Source organism: Ambystoma mexicanum, chromosome 11 (assembly GCF_040938575.1).
Source record: "Ambystoma mexicanum isolate Mex_15411 chromosome 11, UKY_AmexF1_1, whole genome shotgun sequence".
Classification (NCBI taxonomy): domain Eukaryota; kingdom Metazoa; phylum Chordata; class Amphibia; order Caudata; family Ambystomatidae; genus Ambystoma; species Ambystoma mexicanum.
This window is the reverse complement of record NC_090934.1, coordinates 926,204,976-926,225,864: the sequence shown is the minus strand read 5'-3', so window position 1 is coordinate 926,225,864 and position 20,889 is coordinate 926,204,976. Positions and strand designations below refer to the sequence as shown.

General features: G+C 47.8%; 1 protein-coding gene across 2 annotated transcripts in view; it reads left to right on the top strand.

Moving 5' to 3' along the window:
• Positions 1 to 20,889, top strand: part of CRACR2B (calcium release activated channel regulator 2B) — a 152,883-nt gene that overhangs the window by 114,370 nt on the left and 17,624 nt on the right. For both annotated transcript variants that reach the window (XM_069624020.1, XM_069624021.1), the window contains exon 7: positions 8,195 to 8,290. In XM_069624020.1, coding sequence (XP_069480121.1) covers positions 8,195 to 8,290 — 96 coding nt within the window. The remainder of the gene's footprint in view (positions 1 to 8,194; positions 8,291 to 20,889) is intronic.

Below are 20,889 nucleotides of genomic sequence, written 5' to 3'. Positions count from 1 at the left end.
AACTGGTTTTTAAGCTCGGCAAGCGGACCTCTACACTTGTCGGGCGAGGTTGTTTCCCGGCTCAGTTCTTGTCAGAAGCTCCTACTGTCTTCTTAGGTGGTTTTACCGGGCAATCTCGAAGAAAATGTCCAGAGTTTCCACAATGGAGGCACAATTGCAATTGTCGTCTTCTGTCACGCTCTTTCTGGGTTAAGGGACCCTTTACGGCCCCAATCTGCATAGGTTCAACAGTGTCGACCCCTTTGGCGTTGCTTTGTGTTTTCGTGAATACTCGGGTTTCAAACCTGGATCGGTCTGCCTTTCTGTTTTGGAGCCTATGATCCAATTGGACCACCAAATCAATATATTCCGAACAGTCCTGAGGAGGATTCACGACCTGGGCAAGGACGTCTTTAAGTTCACCACGCAGACCTCTGTGAAATAGCGTGGTCCTTTTAGCCTCGGGCCATCTAGTTTCCACGATTAACCTATTAAAAGATGCAATGTAGGCTAAGAGGTCCTGGTTGCCCTGTCGCAGGGAGAGGAGTTTGTTGTCCAGGGCCTGCCCTTGGGAATGTCTTGCAAAAAGTCTCTCCATACTCGCCTGGAAGGCTGAGAAGTTCCGAAGAATTGGGTCATCCTGTGTAACCAGAGGGATCGACCAATCAGCGGCGCTGCCGCTAAGATACGAAAGTACAAAGGCTACCCTGGTCTGGTCAGTTGGAAAGGCTGCGGGTCTACAAAGAAAGTGCAGTCAGCATTGGTTTATAAACACTGCAAATCTTTTAGGGTCACCAGAAAAGCGTTCAGGTGGTGCCAATGGCACATTTCCAGGTAGGTTGATTTGAACGGGATTGGTTGAAGTAACTGGGGTATAATTCCCCCCTGAGTTAGGTAGAGGAGTTTGCCCCGCTTGACTCTGTAATAACTGTCTGGCGAGATTGTCAGTTCGTTCTTTTGACATTATCAATTCCCTCTTAAGGGCGTTCGTTTCCTGGCGAGCAGTATGGACTTCAGCTCTTAATTCCCCCAACAACTGGGCCAATTGGTCTGTGTCGGAAGTTTCCATAGCGCCTGGGTAGGAGATTATGGGTAGGCTTTGCATTCTGTAACGCTCACCTGATTCCCACGGAGGCGCTGACCCAAACTGAACTGCTACAGTTGCTTCTATGACTATGATGAGGCTTAGAACTCGGAAGACGCTCTGGGCAGGACCTCCGAATATTGACTGTCTGGCTTGTAAGGTGAGTTTTCTGCAGGTGGAAGAAAAAGGGGTAATTACAAGCTGGTTGGATAAGTTCTCCCACCAATCTTCTGCTTTTCCCACTTCTTGGTTCTCGACTGGTCTCCACGAACTCTCACCTTTGGTTTAGTAAAGCCGAACTCTCCATCCTGCTTCTGGTGCAGGGGCGCGTGGAATCCAGTTACGTCACTGGATGATTTTAGTGTTTAGGCTCAGTGTCCTTTTGTGGCTTGTAATAGTCCTTCAGGTGCCGAGGAGCTGTTGGTGACACCACCACTGCTGTGCAAGAAGAGGCTCGTGAGTATAGAAGATCTGATGCCGCTTCTGATATATAATGTCCTTTTCTGTCTTTCAGGTGCCGAGATGCTGTGGGCGATGCCGCCGCTGTTACACGTGCGGTGGCACGTAAGTATAACTGAATTGTGGCCGTTTCCAAATGGGTGCCTCTGATAATGTCTTTTTCTTCCTTTCAGGTGCCGAAATGCTGAGGGCGATGCTGCCGCTGCTGCGCGTGAAGAAGCGCGTAAGTATTACTGAATTGTGGCCACTTCAAAATGGGCACCTCTAATAATGTCTTTTCCTTTCTTTCAGATGCCGAAATGCTGAGGGCGATGCTGCCGCTGCTGCGTGTGAAGAAGCACGTAAGTATAACTGAGTTGCGAACCCTTCGGCTCGGACACCACTAACAATGTCTTTTTTGTCTTCCAGGTGCTGCGATGCTGCCGAAGCGAAGGCCGTGGTAAACTCCGGTGTGATCACGGATGGATAAGATAAGCGAGCGCAGCTGCGAGCGTGTTGCCCGTTTTCTAACCTTATGTCTTTATTTGCAGGTTGTCGGAGACTGGGCTCTTGTGGCTGAATTCTGGTGAGTAGATGTTCCTGTGCCTTTTCTTCATCCACAGGTTGTTGTTCGAGAAGCTGAGGGTGTGTCTGGACCTGGAATGCAGGAGCCGACTCGGTGAGCGTCCTGCTGCTGTTGCAGAATAACGCGAAGCACGTGAATTCTATCGGGCGTGGTTTAAATAGTGGAGAAGTGCTTTGGTGCGTATTCTTCCTCCAGCCTCACCCTGCTATGAAAAGAGTTCCAGTGTCAGAGGATTAGCATCAGCCCCACCCAGGTAAGAAAAAGAGTTCCTGTAACAGAGGATTGGTCCCTCCCAGCCGGTGGCTGGGACTTCACCCAGCTTGGATTGTTCTAGGTGAGTATGCAGCATGGTCTGCCACAGGTAAGTCCACCCAATCACTACTGCACACTTTAAGAATATGAGCCCGGCGCCCATGGCGCCGGGACTGTGGTTACTTATGAGCCTGGCGCCAGAGGCGCCAGGACATGGTCCAAAGGGCCCCTGTAGGGGTCTGCTGGAACCGGGGGTGTGGATGATGAGCATGCTTCCGGGGACGCTGGGCCAGTCTTGGCTCCTTGGGAGTAGCGCTCATGACAGAAATCCTTGGATCCACAGGGTGGGTCCATTCCCCCTGATAGGTTAGATAACATGGCATGGGTATCCTTTTCAAACAACAGTTCCTTTAGGATTGTAAAAGAGTTTCCATCAGACAACAATTTCTTAAGGATGTTTGTACTCAGTTCAGTAAAGTTCTTAGGCAAACAATATGTTCCAGCTTTGGATTGAGTGCACAAACAGAAAGGATCTTATTCAAACAAACAACAACTTTCATGGATCTGCTGATATACTCTCCTGCCAGGAATCCCCTTATGTGCTCTGTGAGACAGGCATGGTATCAAGAGAGACACAGACCCAAAGATGTTAGGGTCAAAACCTTTATTTACTAAGGTTCCTGGGTTGGTGTAATGCCTAGCTGGCCCTAACTCTAAAGGGATGGTTCCCTTAACTGATGTTTCAAAGGGCCGCCAATGTCTGAAAGTCCAGAATGATAATCGATCAGTGTCTAAACTTATGCATGCCCTCACTCTTGAAAAAAATGTCTTGGGAAGCCTTTGACAAAGGAAAAATAGTGTTTCAAAGAAAAGGAAATGCAAACCACAGCTGGTTTCAGATAGTCTTACCAGTGGGTGTAGTATAGTTAACTTCCAAAGGGTGAGACCTCAGAACCTTCAATGCAGGGCTCATGCAGCAAATCAACAAAGTTCACAATATCCTTGGGTCCCTTGGGGTTTCCTTCCCCAAAGCTCAGACTTCCAGTTTCAAACAAAAAGAATAAACAGTTCAGGTCAGACCTCTCAGGTTTACCTTCCCCAAGTATAGGCCTCTCATTACACAGTTCAACAAACAAACAAAAGTTCTTACATTGGGTAGCATCAGAGACTTTTGAGAATGCTGGGTTCTTTGCTCCCCCCAAGCACAACCACTCTGACCTTTTGCCCCTCTCCTTATTCCTTGCCCTTCCCTCTTAACCTTTCACCTTCAAGTGCTACCCACTAAGTGACCTCGAAATATGGAGGTAAGAGATTACCGGCATCCTTACCGGTGCCGGTAATCCCTTACCTCCTACCTTGTAATGAGGCCCATTGCTTTTACTATTTTAAAAACATAAAGCTAGTTGCATACCTAAACAATGGGCCTCAAATGAGTTTTCCGGTCCGGTATCAATGGTACCGGTAAGCTTGCCGGTACCGTTGTTCCCAGACCGGCAAACTACGAGTTCTGCTTGCGGTGCCTTCCCTCCCGCCAGGACTGGCCTGGATGGTGTACCGGCACCCGCAACCAGAACCTGTCTGAATGGTGCTGGTGCATCTGACCTCCCTGTTCCCATTTCATTCCGGCGCCCGCAAATGGTCAATTACTGGGTCCGGCAGGGCTGTAATGACCCGGTAATCGCCCATTCACAGGTACCATAAAAATGTGCAAGTTTGGCAGCAGCCTGCTGGTTTTACCGGCAAGGCTACTGCCAAAGTTGTAATGAGGCCAAATGTTCCTTGCTGTGACCATAGGTTCCAACGACATTAGGGCAAGGATTGGGCCTGGGTCAGACAGAGCAAAGTGCCTCAGCTGCAGCATTGGCTTATAGTGCGATCGATGGAGAGCCTATTTTCGAGGGAGTTCTTGAGGAAGTTAGAGTAGGCAGTTTTGCAGGTCTTCAAATGATTGCAAAATCAGCACATTGCTGGGACAAGGGCAATCAATGTATTCCACGTCCATGGTGAACCACCATAGCTAATGTTCCCATCCTTTCTCTCCCTTACCCTCACATTGGCTTTCAACAATACTTTGGTTTATAGAGGCGACTTGAAAAGTACACAAATCCTAATAAAGTACTCAGACAAATATTAAAATAGAATTCCTTTATTGAAAAAGGTTTTGCTAAAAGAGTATGATTGTAGCTTTATGTGCCTCCAGCTTGAAGCAAAGACCACAAATGCCAGAATGCAATTTCACCACCAGGATAACTGGCAAGTGGATTTTGGAAATGTGCTTTCAAGACTTAAATAATCACAGCAAAAATAATTTGTGAAAGGGGAACTATGTTGTTTTTCATTGAATGACAGAGGCTCCTACTGCAAACACACACAGAATGAGGAGGCAACGCTTACTGTAGGAAAATACATTCACAGAGCATGGCTACTCGGAAAGAATTTGAACATTTTTATTGGTCTTATGAATTGTCTTGGAAGAAAAAAATGTTTAGAAATGTGTCACCTTTCCAAGAAGTGATTAATTGTGATGTATCTAACTATGAATTGGCTGAAGACAATAACATCTTACTTGAATGTATGTGTGTATTTCTAATAAGGTGCTTTTGTATTTTATGATTCTATATGTTGTATTTTAACTTTATGTCGAACAAAGTTGTTTGATTGATTAATTCATACATGAGGTGAGGAAAATGTGACATTCTACAAAAAAGAAATGCTTTTTAGCGTGTCAAATAAGCTTAGAAGAAAACAAGGGAGCTATTATTTTACTTTTTGGGCCTTATTACGACCCTTGCGCCCCCGTAATGAAGGGGGCCAGTACAGGACCGGCCCCCTTCATTACGGGAGCGCCGATTACGAGGTTCCCTTTGCGGGTCCCTGTAAGGACGCCTGGTAAAATCAGGCGTCCTTTCCGGGTCCCGCGAGGGGAAGAGGGAGGTAATAACGGGCCAGTTGTAACGGGCCCGTTATAACCTCCCTCCCCATTCCCATTGAGCCCTATGGGGGCTCAAATGCGAATGGGGAATGGTTCCTGCAAGGAGGACTTACCGGGTCCTCCTATGTCGGAATGACCCGGTAAGTCCTCATTGCAGGAACCCGGTAATGGAGCCCGGTTTGGAGGCAGCCATGGCGCTAATAGCGCCATGGCTACCTCTATACTCGTAATGAGGCCATTTGTGTCACATTTTGTAATGGTCCTGAAGATTTGTGTAGCTGACTAGTGCTTTGTGTGGGTGTTAGGCATAAAAATGCCCTGATTGCAGTTCTTAAAACCGACACTTAGAATCGGGTAGAAAGCAATGGTTACATGAATGAACCATCTCTTAAAAACAGCACCCCAATTTAAATGCTCACCCGGAACAGACTATTGGGTGAGTTTCTGAGGCCCCGGCGGGATCTACTGTACATGTCAGCTGGCCCCCTGCAGATTAGGAGGTGGAAGGGGGTGTTATCTCCCAGCCTCACAGGGGGGTGTGAGGTGACAGCAGGAGCTTTAGCAGGGACAGACAGGAAAAGGAGCCTCATGCGGGAATCAGCAAAGCCCCTCTACATAACTCTGTATTAGTTGGTATGCACTAGCTGGCACTATACCCCAACCAGCTGGTCTATGATATGATATGATATGACAGTTTATTTTTATAGTGCCTATACACAATGTGTTTCAAAGCGCTTCAAGGCAAGGAAGGGAACAAGGGAAAATACAATGACATTCCTACAGGCCATGAACAGAAAGGATGTGAAATTAACTATTTAATGACTGCACGCTTGGGTCACACCGAGCCCATTCGTTGGGGCATCCTGAATTAATTTCAAGGCAGTTGTGAACTGATGAATCTGAATGTCAAGAACTGATCACCTGGGGCTTACATCCGTGTGGCATCACAAACCCCTAATTGGGGGCCTCATCCACTCTTCACAGAGGCCATACATGAATTGACCTCCTGATCCACCCTGGACTGGGGTAAAAATACATTAGGCCTTCCTGGGCTGATCATAAACTAGGAGAAGTCACAAACTGATCACCCGGGGCAATCATAAACTGATCACTCGCCCAAGGAATTCATGAACTGATGATTAGGCAATTCACCACTGGTCCGCCTTTTTCTAATTAGTGTTCATATTAAACTAAATGAATATTGTGTGCGTAATACACATTTGCACTTGCTTTTACAATAACCTTCTGCATTTACTTGCACGTATCTGTGAACTTTGGTCGCAACAGAACAGGTATGTTTAGACAGTGCCTTAAGTGGCACTACAAATCGAGCTGGGGCTCATCGAGGGGGCGTGGCCTAACAGCGGGGGTCTTGATAGCCCGTTAGCCACGCCCCCTCGACGAGCCCCGGCTCAATGGGCTCCTGCCACCCCTGCCAGGCAACCTTTTGTATGCATTTATTTTGTGTAGGCTTGCCTGGCAGGGGACAGCGCCTGCCTATTCAGCCTTAATGGTGGTGCTGCCCCTCGCCAGCTGGGGAGGGGCAGCACCACCATTAAGGCTGAAAGGGTGAGGCCGCTGGAAGCAGAGGCCTTTTTCCTAAAGACTGACACTCCCGCGAATCCTCGGGAGCTCCAGTATTTAGAAAGCAAGGCCTCTGCTTCCAGCGGCCTCACGTTTCTCCATAATGGTGGCGCCGGCCGACGGGAATCTCTTGATTAAAGGGATGCCTCGCAGGTGCGGCGCCACCATTATGGCTGAAAGGCATTTTTTTCTGTAGCCTGAAGCTCTCGCACACGAGCGAGAGCTTCAGGCTGTAGAAAAAAATGCCTTTTCGTGTAGTGGCCGGGGCTGTCAGGGGAGATTACTGGGCCCCGGCAGGGCCCCGCCTCAAAACGAAATTTCGGAGACTGCCGGGGCTCAGCCCCGGGAGGCCCCGGCCCACTTAAAGCCTTATGTTTAGACCTCCCATGCTTGCAGGGCAGTGGTCTGCAGACATGCAGCGTGGGGTACTCAAACACTCCCAGTGCCCAGAGAAATCCTAGAGAATGACAGCAAACATCAAGTCCGACTCCATCGTCAACGCATACTACCACTCAAAAAGAGAGGCGGCGGAACAACTTTGTTTAGTTTTGTCTAGTAGGTGGTGCTATTGTGCCCCCTATAAGCCGTGCCTAATGCATTAGAGTACAGCTAAGGAGAAATTACACATGAGGAGGGATACACAGTGTGCAGGTGTTTTTTGTTTTTTGTGCCCACCCATTGACTGCCCATGGTCATGCTAATCCCTATGGCCATTGACACCTATACCCTGCCCCTCCCCGCCAAAAACATCCTCCTGGGATCTCTTTCAGCTAGATTAAACAAGCCTTGCCATCAAACTTTGTGCTTGAAGTTCCTACCAGTGTTTTTTCAAAGCAGTCTTCTGGGAGTGAAGGACTTAATTGAAGCTGTAATCGTACTACTTGTGTAATAAAAATGCCTTAACCATGTATTCCTTCACCCACTCATGTTATAAGCACTATGTATGTTCTTCTCTGAAGTCCTGTTAAAAACAAGCACTGGCAAAGCCAAGAGATTTGGCTTGTTTATAAGCATTAGACATTTGCCAGGCACTGCTATGATATAACTCCAGGTACTCGCACCATTTTGCTGCTGCCACCATCGATAGCCAGTTAATAATACTACAGCAGTGCGTGACAAATGCCTTTCTCGTGCCCATACAAAAGCCACAACTATTGGCATTGTAAATGCTTGTTTCACTTGCCTTGTGGATTGCGTTTACTGCCTCCTACTGTCAAGGTGAGGGCAGTTGGAACTGAGGAGATTTTCACACCCTCTTCCTCCTTGCCGTTCACAATTGCTCCCATGTTGCTACTGGGCCATGTTGACATTCTGCGATTGTCTCTCCCCCCTTCACCAGGACTCTTTGAAGCAGAATGGCAGAAACACACGGTTACAGAAGGAGCTGAAGAACAAGGAGCAGGAGCTGGATAACATCATTACTCGACAGAAGCAGGTAACCAGGCTTCAGCGCAATACGAACCACCAGGAGGCTCTGCCTGAACTCAAGGAAATCTGTATCTTTCTGCGGCCAACCAGGTGCCTGTGCTTGGGCAGTGAATGAGAGGCCCACTGAAGCCTAGTAGAGGGCCTCTTTGCTTTGGGGATGCGTTAGTGCCCTACTTTCTCCTGCTATCCTTCCTTTAGGCCCTGCTTGCACAAACCATCAAGGAGAACTGGGAGTGAACCAAGAAAGGGTGGCGGGGGTGGGAGGGCTTCAGAAATGAACGGTTGTGCACTCTGCCTCATAGAGCTCATAATGTGGTTTTTCTCCTTTCGTCTGTTTTCTCCCCCAAATCACCTGACGTTTCCTCCTAAAGGTGAGACCGTGCTGATAAACAAAGGGGCCTGGTAGGGTACTAAGGGTTTTAAGATAATATATGATATGATATATTTTATTTATATCGCGTCCATACACAAGTGTTTCAGGGCGCAACGAGGCGAGGGAGGGGAACAGAGAGGGAAAATAAAAACGATCTTACTAGGCCCAGTGACGCGCAAGTGCAGGGAAGGGGGAAAGTGTAGGGGGTAGGGGAGGCGTGGAAAGTGATCAACACAAGAACAAAATAATAACAGGTGTTGCGGCCAGCGGGGCGGCAAGTGCATGACTAAAGCGCAGACAACGGGTGTCTAATAAGTGCAAGTGAGGGGACTGTAGGGTTGCAGATGCAGACCCAAGTGCAAGGGTTGCCAGGAGGCAGCGCTGGTAAGTGGCAGGTTGCGCAGGGATCTGGGCCCGAAATCAGAGGGTAGCCAGGTGCCCAATGCAGTCACAGACAAAGATCAGCAGGGGAGAGGACGAGAGAAGGCAGTCGTTTCACACGACTAGCCTGACTTTCCACCTCACCCAATAATGTTAGGCTCTGTACCAAGGGGTTAGGGTTGGATTCAGTCTGATATGCTGCGTTTCCTAAACGGTGAGCAGCCTTTGCTAGTATAGGCTCTGTGAATGACACTGACTGTGATGGCTTTTGGCTCTGAGGTGAGGGACACTTCCTAGGCCGCAAGAGGCTTGGGGCATGAAGGTGTGGCACTTGGGCAAAAGAGAAGCCACCGGCCCAAGGAGAGAAGGCACATGGTGCAATCCCTTGGGGGAATGTGTTGCCAATCACTTGTGCTCAGGGCTCCAGATAAGATTTTGAAGTGGAGTATTTTACTCCCTATTTTTTGAAGTTGGGAGTAAAATTATTTTTAGGGAGTAAAATGTTAATTCCTAATGGGACTTTTTTTTCATTTGTACAAACATATTAGAACTCAAATACATATCCTTTGGTATTCCATACCACTTTCCCACCTAGTAATTCATAAATATTAAACAGTGAATTGTTCCCTTGAAGTCGCTTTTCAGGGAAGGAAGTCCTTCCTGAGGCGCTGCTCTGCAGGTACCGCTGACACGAATGTATCAGTGGAGCTGTGTGGGTGACAGCAGCGACAGGCCCCACAGTGTTCGTGGTTTCCTGGTTTTATTGGGGGCACGTTCAGCCGCCATTTCTTTTTGTTGGGAGTATTTGCTTATTCTTGGGGAGAGAAAGTGTCTCGTAGGGCTGCTTGTGCTAATATCAGAGGTGGAGGTATGCCGCTTAATTGTGCTCTGCTTTGACAAAAGTACCTGGCAAATTATCCAAGAATAGGAGAGGAATAGGATTTGCACAAGACGTTTTGCGCCGAGATAATGTAAATGTAAATGTGGGGCATGAGATCATCGGGATGATGGCATTGATAGCTGACGAGACTGTCAGGGGTGGGCATATCACACTGCTCAGGGCATAGCAAGAACTGGCATCAGTGATCAGTGCCTGCAGGGAAGGGGCGTTGGCAGCCGCCTAAAGAGATATGTGGTCTTTGAGTTCTGTGCTGAATGCTGCCAGTGGCATATCAGCTGTAGTACTAGGGCAGGGCATAGCCGTACTTGCAGGTGCAGGAGAGTGAATATCGCGAATCGCTTGGCAGGGTAGTGGGGCTTTGGGGGCAATCCGTCGGTGTTGGCATTGCATGTGCAATCATCAGGTAGGGGCTTAGAGTGATGTTGTCTGTGTGACCTCTGGATGAATTTGAAGAGGGCACTCTTTTGTAGTGAGGACCAGTCTGCTTGAAGGAGGAATAGCGATGTTGATGTTGGGGTGGTCGGTCAAACATTAAATTCAGGTGGTGAACTGACGGATGTTCTCCAGAGGGAAGGAGAGTGTATTGCAGTGATCCAGCAAGGAGAGCTTTGCAGCTGTTGACCAGCTGAGGCCAAGTTGAGTTGATGAGATTTCTGCCCGCATGGAACGTAATGTGAGCTCAAGTCTTGCTGTTGGCGAACGGGTGAAGGCGTGCAATGTGGATGTCCAGAAGATGGAGAACAAATGCCCGTGCCTCTCCAAGAGGACCCGTGGGTTTGTGACTGGGGCTGAGGGTGTCTGGAAGAAGGAGGAAGAGATGGGGAGGCTTTGGGGGAATTTAGGTATGGAAATTAATGATTGATTTTTGTGGAGCATTAGGAATCAATGGGCCCTTTTCAGGGCTTGAGTTCCTGCCCTTTTTCTCCCCCTGCCATAACAGCCCAGTCTCCTACTTGCATTGCCGCCCTCTTCGACATCCACAGGAAACGGCAGAGAGAAGAAAAGTATGCCACCATGAAGAGACCGGGCAGGGTGGGTGACATGTGGACCCAGCTTCCCTGGAAAGGCCATGATCATGCTGCAGAAGAGTGGGTGGTCATCACTCACACAAATATTCTGTAACCTTACACATTACACTGAGCATCTGTCTGTCTGATTGAGAGACAGACAGATACTCATAGTTTAAGATTGTACTAAGAGGCTCTAAATAGAACAAAGATATTTTAGAATATTGTAGGGTGACCTAATGTGTAAGGTTACAGAATGTTTGTGTGAATGATGGTATGATAAAGTGAAATGAATGGTATGTAGGGTTGAATGTTTGTGTGGATCTCAAATAAATGTAAATTATGGTTGATGTTTTAATAATTTGCACACCGTTGGGTGCTTTTTGATACAAAAAATATTTTAAAATGTTTTTTCTAAATGAAAATATTGAATCATTTGTGACTATATATAAAAAGAACAAGTGAATATACTGTCATCCTCTATCTAAGGGTTGAATTCTGTATTTTGTTGAATATGTAGCCCGTAGGACCCTAGATTGTTGGGCAAGAGTGGGTGGTGCGAGGAGGAGGCGTTCTCTCCGCGCCATTGCGTATTCTCTACTGTCTCTTGCTCCGGCAGATGAACATGGGTGATTCTCCCACACCGGCCCACCGTCCATGGCACTGTCCAGGCATCGATGCTGAGTGTTCTTGCACGTGAGAATGGGATGGCAATGGGAGATACACTTGCCAAATGATGGCAGTGTCAGGGCATTTGAGGTTGCATATGGCGTATGATACCAGCACCCGGATATGGCAGGCTGTATCTAGCATTTGATGTCTATACATCACATATCAGGCTACATATGACATATGTTGGCATACCTAGGTCGGTCAAACCACACTTGGTACATAATGGTAAAAGGCAGGGTCCCGGATACCTCGCACTTGTTTTTCAGGAAAGGATGATATTCATCCTTTCCTGAAAAACAAATGCGAGGTATCCGGGACCCTGCCTTTTACTCTTTACAAAAGGAGGTGAGGGCACCACCTCCCACAACCCTTGACTTTGCAGTTATACAACCAACTCACCCTATTTCAGAGGGAAGCGCTGGAAGTGTTCCAAACTAGGGCCCACCCTTTGTTGGTATATAATGGTAATGCACAAGCAGGTTAGGCTGCAACTACACATGATCTGTACTGGCATATGATTGTAATGTACCCAGCTTATTATGATGGCTGTTCTGGGTCAAAATATGGCATATCATGGCTGCAGCCCTGGCATATGAAGGCAACAAACAAATTCATCGTTGCAGCTCGAATCTGTTTTAGAGTCACATGCTGGTCATAAGTGCACCCGCTAGTGGTTGGTCTCGAATATTCCAACTTCTTTTTGTGAGATTTGAAAATAGCCATTGACTGTAATCAGATCCATCTGTGCTGGCCACAAGCCTTCCACAGTCCTCCTTCAAGTAGATGCCTACCTCAGGTTGGGACTTCCTGCCATCGGGGTCAGTCACGGAATCGCTGCCGAGAAGATCGTCCAACATGAGGCCATCAACAAGATGGCGGGTGTATCAAGAGGATGTTGAGGTAATCATCGATGCTAGGGAATCGCTGAATACAGAGTTACTCAAAGGAAGGGTCAGATTTGAATTCCCCTTTTCTGTGGGTAGAGTGGAGGGGGGAACGGTGGCAATGCCAGCGCTGTGAGGTGTGTAAAGGAGTCCTTTTCCTCTCATAAACCAATGATCGGGCATGGCTTTATTTGCTCGATCTACTGCTGTTGTACGCTGAGGATTCATTGAACCCAACACCCGTCTTAAGCACTAAGCCTTGATAATCCACCCACCACTCCCCGTACGTGACTAGAAGCCGCCACAAAACCCATTGCTTCTGCCATGATCCGCGGATACGTTGTTTGGGAATTAGCGAGTTGAGGCACACAGTGAGTTATACTCTAGTTTGATCTTTTCAGAAAACGAATACATCTCCTGCACAATTTCAAATTGTGTGTGTAGGTCAGCGGTTTTATTCCTCTTTGGATTTTGGATGAGCACATGGGGTAAAAAAACAGCAAATTTGGGGCAAAACATGCGATAGGTACTTACGCTATTTCTTTTTTTTATAGAGAAAATGAAATAAATACTGCAAATTTTCTTAAAAACTACGATGGTGCTGACAAAGCAACTTTTCACCAGTGTGCATCAGCAAAGTTGGGCACCCCTGCCATCCCTTAATTGGGGTCTGAAAAGGCACCATTTTGGTTAGCAGGCCCTGTGACACATCACAGATTGACCCCCAGCTAAGAGGGTAGCCCGCTACAAGGGATCACATGGAGGGATGCCACATGGGATAGAAGTCTGCCCAGTGGCCAGGAGCTGCGGTGGAAAGGGCCAATGGCCACTCATTGGTTCTAGCAGAGCGCGTCTGCCTGCCTTCATATGAGTCGGTCAGGAATTCCATAGTCCACAGCATTGCCGGTGCTCTAGGTGTTGCGCATGTTCCCTATGCATAGAACTGCTAATGACAGTTATCGAAGCAATCCGAAAAGATCCACTGGATGAAATGTGCTCTCCCGCCTACCGAGTTGGCAATACCAAATTGGCACAGCCTCCCTGCACAGATTCAGGGTTGGTTGTTCTGAAAAAGTTGTAAATACAGCACCTCAAGTGCCTTAACGGGGTGGTCCTAGCTCCAAAACCTTTGCATGGGTTGGCTTTTTTCAATGAATGCACCGTCAGTTTTCAGAGCCGCGCCTGCACCCAGTCACCTCGCGGTCCTCAACAATGGCCAGCCGGACAATCATATATGCAAGTATCTGTGTAACTTGCACGGTGGCGCACGTGAGAAGACCGGGCGTCAGGGTTCATGCGCAGTGTTGGGTGGGCAGTGTCTAGTGAGGGGATAACTCTTTATTACACGGCGTTGCTTTGGTATACTCAGGCATGAGGGGCGTGGCATCTTTCCATCCTCAAAATCAATGTCGACCACAAAATTCTGGGATATTGTTCCTTAGCGTCCTTTATCCCTGAGTAGATGTACACAAAGTATCCGAGAAATCGGACTTTCAGAATAATGTTTTCTGTCAAAGCCCTTGCCGCCTCAGCCTTGTAACGTTTTAAAACCCTTTCTCCATGAAGACCTTCTCGTTTACAGAAAAAGGTCTAAAAACCTTCCTGTGTTCAGCCTAATCGCGTCTGTGTTTCACTCCGCTTGTGTTATCCTTCTACTACTCTGGTGCAGAGGAGCCGCTGCAGTTGCGGCACTTTAGAAATGCGCCGATAACATAACATACAGATTCTAAGAATGGCTAAGTGCTGGCTCAGGGCAGCCAGATGTGGCACAGCTGGATACAAGGAGGAATATGGAAAACCACTAAAGTTGAAGCAATCCTCAAGATCTCGTATTGTTTCCACAAAGTAAACTCCTACGTGGTAATTCAGTTTGCGGAAATTACATATACAGTTTGCTTCGAAATGTATTTGTGTGTAGGTTAAAGAGTAAAAGGGGGGCTTTACAGGGGTTTGGGGTAAGGATTTTAGTGAAGGTGAAAGAAGGGCACCCCGTAATAAAATGAAAAAAAACGAACTAAACAGTCAAAGTAATTTCCATGAAGTAAATTTGTGGAAATGACATGGAACCATGCTCAAAGTCCAAATGAGATGAAAACATGAGTCTAAAGCAGAAAAGAACAGCAACGACTTCTGACATTTCTGAAAGAAAGTCGATTCTGTTCCAATCTTCGCGTCCCTGGAAAGGGCTCAAAATCAAAGTCCCAGGTGCTCTCACAGTTGACATACAATGTGTAGCCACACAATTGCCAGGCATTTACCTGCAAAGTCCCGCTAGTCCTAGCATTATAAAGTATATTTATCAGAGGCCTGGGAACTCTAACCCTTGCCAGGGCTTTCCATCAAATGTTCAGGTGCTCTCACAATTCTCAAACAGCTGCCACTGATTGTCATCAAAGGTGTAGGTGCAAACACCATTTGCAGCATTTCCATAAAATACACAGAGACTCACACGATTTCTTGGATTTAGAAAGCCACGAACAGGTACTCACACCAATTACCAGGTGTTGCCATGAAAGTCAATGGTACCCACATCATTGCCCAGGTTTTCTTGGTAAATGCCCAGGTATTTGCACCATTTCCAGGTTTTGTCATCAAAATTCCAGGTACTTCCACCTCTGTCAGATTGCCAAGTAAACCATGGCATTTTCATGGAATGCCATCAAATGCCCGGATACCCACAACCTTGCCTAGAATTGCCATCAAATTCCAAATACCTATGCACTTTTTAGGGATTGCCATCAAATATCCAAGTCTTCACCCATTTGCAAATGATTGACATTAAATGCTAAGGTACATCCCTCAATTGCCAGGGATTGGCATCAGAATCCCAGGCATTCACCACATACCCAGTGATTGCCATCAAATGCAAGGAGTGCCCTGTCTACACCTCGCTATCTCGTTCTTTATGCAAGTGTGCGAGTCTTCCTGCACTTGGCAGCGCTAAAGTGCAGGCAGCGCGTCAGTAGAGCGTGAAGCATCCTCATTCTTTCCCGGTCCTGCTGTCTTTAAGTGCGGGCTCAAGAGAGGAGCTAGAATGGCGCATTTCTAAGCTTCCCACCCCCCACACCTCCATGCTTCCATGTCCTAAAGTGACAGAGATAATGAGGTAACCTGCAGTTCCGTGTAGTAGCAGGGAAGCTGCTGTCTGCGTCTGCTGCTTTCAGCATGGAGAGAGGCATGTCATTGTTGCTTCCCACCCCAACCTCCCTCTATATGCCTGCCTCGTAATGGCAGGAGGGGGAACTGCAGCGGGCAGTGAGGGCGCAGGGCAGAGCAGGAATAGCTGGCACCTCTCACTTCGCCTGTCAGTGGCAGAGGGCATGGGTGTCTCTGCTTGCCTGCTTCCTAGCTGTGTGGACAGAGGCATTCACAGCGACATGCTGCACTGTGGTACTACGTTTTTGTAACCAAGGTGCAGTATCTCTGTAAAAATACACACAACATTACTTGGCCTCATGGGTAACTACACTAACAAAGAACTACAACAAAAAAGGTGTTCTGAATAGAACAAAGTTGGAGAGCCAAGTGGTTAGGTTTCATACCACAAACTTCAATAAGGGCTTATAAAAAGTAGAAAAATCTGCCAAAATTGCTGAGGAAGTCTGGGTTGAGCAAATAACTGCACTGGGCTGCTAAAATTCAAGGCCGCCCTGATGCAACGCGGCCGCTATGTTTGAGAAAGAAAAAAGAAACATTCAGAGCATTTAGTTGAAACTGCCCTGTGTAAAGTGGGTGTGAAATTAACTTACAGGAACTTGCAGATAACGTGTTTAGTTTCTTATTAAAATTTGAAAATTGCTCTTCAAAACAAAACAAAAATCCAGCCTTTTACATGACTAACAAAAATATTGCTTACATTATACAATGCAGCAGCTTTCGAAGTTGCGTGCACATCCGAGCATAGAATCAAGACGTTGATCCTTTTGAATGTTAAAATTGGACTACAGGGGTCGAAATTCAGATTAGATCAACAGGAGCTAAAAGCAGCTCCTGGGTTTCCGTCATTAACCAGTGAGCAGGAGCTAACACTGGGAACCAGGTGCTAGGACACAGCGTTCCGCAAATCTAACTCCACATAAGAGGCACATTTCACATTTTGCTTATTTTTGTATGACCCCTTATGCTTTAAATGTCATATAGATGTGTCCTTAGGCTTAGTTATTTCTTGTCCCAAGAGCAAAACTAAAATCACACAAGTGTGTTTGTTGGCCTGGGGAGCCAGAAATAGCCCCTGGTCGCTGTTGGTGCCAAGCTCACCAGGCTCTTCTAGGCCAAAAGGAGGAGCTGAATAGCTCCCAGCTCCCCTCAAATTTCTAAACCTGGACTCACGCCGCGTCAAACCTTTCTATGCACCATAAGCTTTACTCCAATAGTTTTGTATGCTCTTAATGAGCAGATTTGAGGGCTCTAAAAGGTCATTGAAATTTAACCTGGTGTACATCTCCATACGCTTTAGTGCTCATGGGTTTGTGTTGGGTTGTGTTTCAAGCTTGATCGGCCTGTATCTAGCAAGTGTGGATGGTGTCCATCTTTATACAACTCTTTTGTCATCTTCTCAGGGTTGAAACAGTGAGACGGCTTTGCCAAATGCCAAAATCGCGACCTGTCCTCTGGTCCCACACATATCTATGATGCAGGACTTTGGTGTCTCACCGGCTCACGGCAGTGGGCTAGGAAATGTCAGGTCCACCTCACTACTTCCAGTAGCTTGGCATGGTGCGCTACTGGGGGCGGGGAGGTATAGCCTAGCCATGTGCAGTGACCAGGCATCAAAGCAGAAGGGTGTTCAAGAAGTGGGTGGCACAAAGAGGAAAAAACTGGTGTCAGGAGGGAAGTGCCAGACTGTGCTGGTATGCATTAGAGTACAAAGTGCACCCGCAGCTCAGGGGCCCTTGTTCGCAGGAGTGTCTCGGGTGTGCTGTGGTTGGGCTTTCCCCTGGCACAAGGCCTGGCCCAGGAATCTGGGCTGAGTGCCATCGTTTTTCCGGCACAGCTCTGCCCAGCCACAGTCACGATAAGGGAATGAAGCTGATGCGTACCTTTCAGACTACTCATTTACAGCACTCTGCTTCCCGGGGAACCACATTCAAGGCAGTTTGCTCGCTACCACCCCCTATGGGCTGCGTGTGATATTTCCACTGTACGGTCGGTAATGAGACTGGCAGCGTATGCCGAGTTCTCGATGAGACCAAGAGCAGTGCAAATGATCTGCTCGGACTGTGCTATAGATAGTCAGTAAAAGATTGCAGAGGAAAGTTGCCATGCACAAGTGCCACATCACTGGCCCAATTACAATAGGTGCAAAATGCCCCAAAATGGTAAACTGATTCATGGTCATTTCCATATCTACCCCGCCCAAAACTCATGGCCACTCCTTTGCTGACCTCGAGCTTCCAAACTCTCTAATCCCATACTCCTAATGACTTCATGCCTCCCACCCAAACTTTCCTTCTGCCACCAAATGGTCCTCATTTCTGGGCCTTGTCTGGTCTCCTGGACTTCCTTACTCTATATGAAAGCCTAGTCTTTGTTCTCCTGGTCCAATCTGGTGGCCAGCCAGTCTGCCTGCACTATAGACGGGCTTCTCAATTCCTTTCGCCTCCTTTCGAATCCTCCTCTGTGGATCGGATCAAAAAAACTCTCCTAGTCTAGCGATGGCCCATCTTGACCCCCTTTTAGCAACAACTATGGGATCATTCAACTTGACCACTTAACTTTGTAGCATGCGTTCCTTCACCTGCTTGACCACCTTGAAAACGCAGTCCCGCATCTGCATTCGGAGAAACCAAAAGATTTGAGTGTCAGGTATGCTCTCGCCAGACTTTTCCTTTGAAAGGTGATTCATGCATCCGGGTTGACACAGCTGATACAGAAAGCAACAATAGTACGTGGCAGATGTCTGCTTGCGGTACATCCCACCCACATCAGAGTGTGGTTCCACATTTTTTAAGTTTCATATGGGCTGTGCAGAGAGGTGTCTCATGCAGTTTCAAATGCCCAAAAGAAGATAAGACTCCCCCAGCCAAGCATTCAACTATATCCGACTTCTAGACAGGGATGTCCACCTTCACTTCGAAGCCTCCTCAAAAAGCAGCAGACACGCTGCCCCAGATGTCTGCATGGAGACAGGCAGGTGCATTGGTAGCTTTAATGAAGCATCATTTGTGCGATTCCATGTGTAAAACATGCAACAAGACAAGAAGTCAAGAAGAGAGTGTTGAATACAGTGGGAGCTAGGTGTCTATGTGCGCCGTTGGTGGGAGTTAGTTTTCTGCGTGCAGGGTTGGTGGGAGCTCGGTGTCTACATGCGTCATTGGTGGGAGCTAGGTGTCTACATGCGGGTTTGATGGGTGCTAGGTGTCTACATGAGGGTCTGGTGGGTGCTAGGTGTCTACGTGAGGGGTTGGTGGGAGCTAGGTGTCTACGTGCAGGGTTGGTGGGAGCTCGGTGTCTACGTGCGCCATTGGTGGGAGTTAGGTGTCTACTTGCAGGGTTGGTTGGAGCTCGGTGTTTACATGCGCCATTGGTGGGAGCTAGGTGTCTACGTGCGGGTTTGGTGGGAGCTAGGTGTCTACGTGCAAGGTTGGTGGGAGCTCGGTGTTTACATGCGCCATTGGTGGGAGCTAGGTGTCTACGTGCGTGTTTGGTGGGAGCGAGGTGTCTACGTGAGGGATTGGTGGGAGCTAGGTGTCTACGTAGCGGGTTGGAGGGAGCTAGGTGTTTACATGCACCATTGGTGGGAGCTAGGTGTCTACGTGCAGGATTGGTGGGAGCTAGGTGTCTACATGCGGGTTTGGTGGGTGCTAGGTGTCTATGTGCAGGGTTGGTGGGAGTTAGGTGTTTACATGCAGGGTTGGTGGGAGCTAGGTGTCTACGTGAGGGGTTGGTGGGAGCTAGGTGTCTACATGCGCCATTGGTGGGAGATAGGTGTCTATGTGAGGGGTTGGTGGGAGCTAGGTGTCTACGTGCAGGGTTGGTGGGAGCTCGGTGTTGACATGCGCCATTGGTGGGAGCTAGGTGTCTTTCTCCTTTTCTGTTTCCCACTATTCCAACATGCTGTGTACATATCTCACACCTGCCACCATGGTCCTCTTCTTCCCTTTACATTTGTTCTGTTGGCTTCATCCTCTTTCTCTCGATTCCCTTCATTACTGGTCATTCTCCCCACTTCCTACTGGCGGCCCTGCTTTTCCCCTTTCTCCTTGTGTTATGACCCGACCTCCATCCACAGCCACACCCCCTTGGTCCACATTCCTTCCTGACGGATTTGGAATTCCCATCCTTCCTTCTTGTGACACACTTTACTGACACCAATCCCTGAACTCACCTGCCCCTGCTACTCTGCAATGCCTGTGCATCTCCCCCTTTTTTTCTTCTCTGTACCCTTCTCTTGGGTTCCTTTTCTTGGAATCTCTCTCCTGACCAGAGGCTGACCTGCATTATTATACACTATTGTCTCAACCGGTTTCAGTGTCCCACTCTCTGGCTGATCTCTCTGCTTTCCACGGAATAACATACATACTCTTGCCTTCATTGCTGACCTGAATGGCTGCCACTGTTCCTTTTTGAGAGGGTTAGTCCTCAGGGTGTCGCTCCATGTTCTCTCTTTCTGTTCGATAGGGTGCCCTACATTTCACGTCCCGTGTTCTTTCCTTCGGTTGCACTCCGGATGACCTGTTCGTTGTCCGTCATTTCTTTTCTGCACTGTGGTAGAGGCACTTGTGACCTCCTAGATCTTCTCTGTTTCAAGGAGCCTCTCTCACCCCAGACTGCTCTTCGTCCCCTCATGCAGAAAGTGTGGTTACATGGTCCTGTTTTTCATTTCTTGTTTCACAAACTGTCGTAAACACTACCTGCCTATTAACCTAATTGTTACTATTACTTCCTCAGTTACCGTCTTCCATCTACTTGTGTGGGCGCTTTGCCCTTCCACACTTTATCACCCACTTTTTAGCCCTGCCAGAAAGCTCTGCAAGCACCCAACTCAAGATGGAGCTTTCCAGACCATACCTAGCTGTGGCCTTCACACCTTTTACTCCATGGGAACCTCTTGTTTTCTTCTTCAATCTATACCTCCCTTTTTCCCCTGCGACTCTGCCTGCTTCAGCCTCCTGTTCCCGTTTCCTTTTCCTACCTTTCCAGCTGTGTTTTTTGCATTAGAAATGCCCTTTTGGGCAAGCACTCTGTGTTCCCTGTACCTGCTTTTATAGCTCGCTAAAAGCAGTCCTGTCTACTTCCCACTGACATTTGGATGCGCCAGGAACTGCTAGCAAGTCCTCTCCGGTAGCTGTTGTGATGAACCTGAATGTAACATCACTAACTTCTCAGGAACAGTCTGTTCCCAGGTGAACAGGGAAGTGCAGAAGATACCTGACACCACCCCTGGGG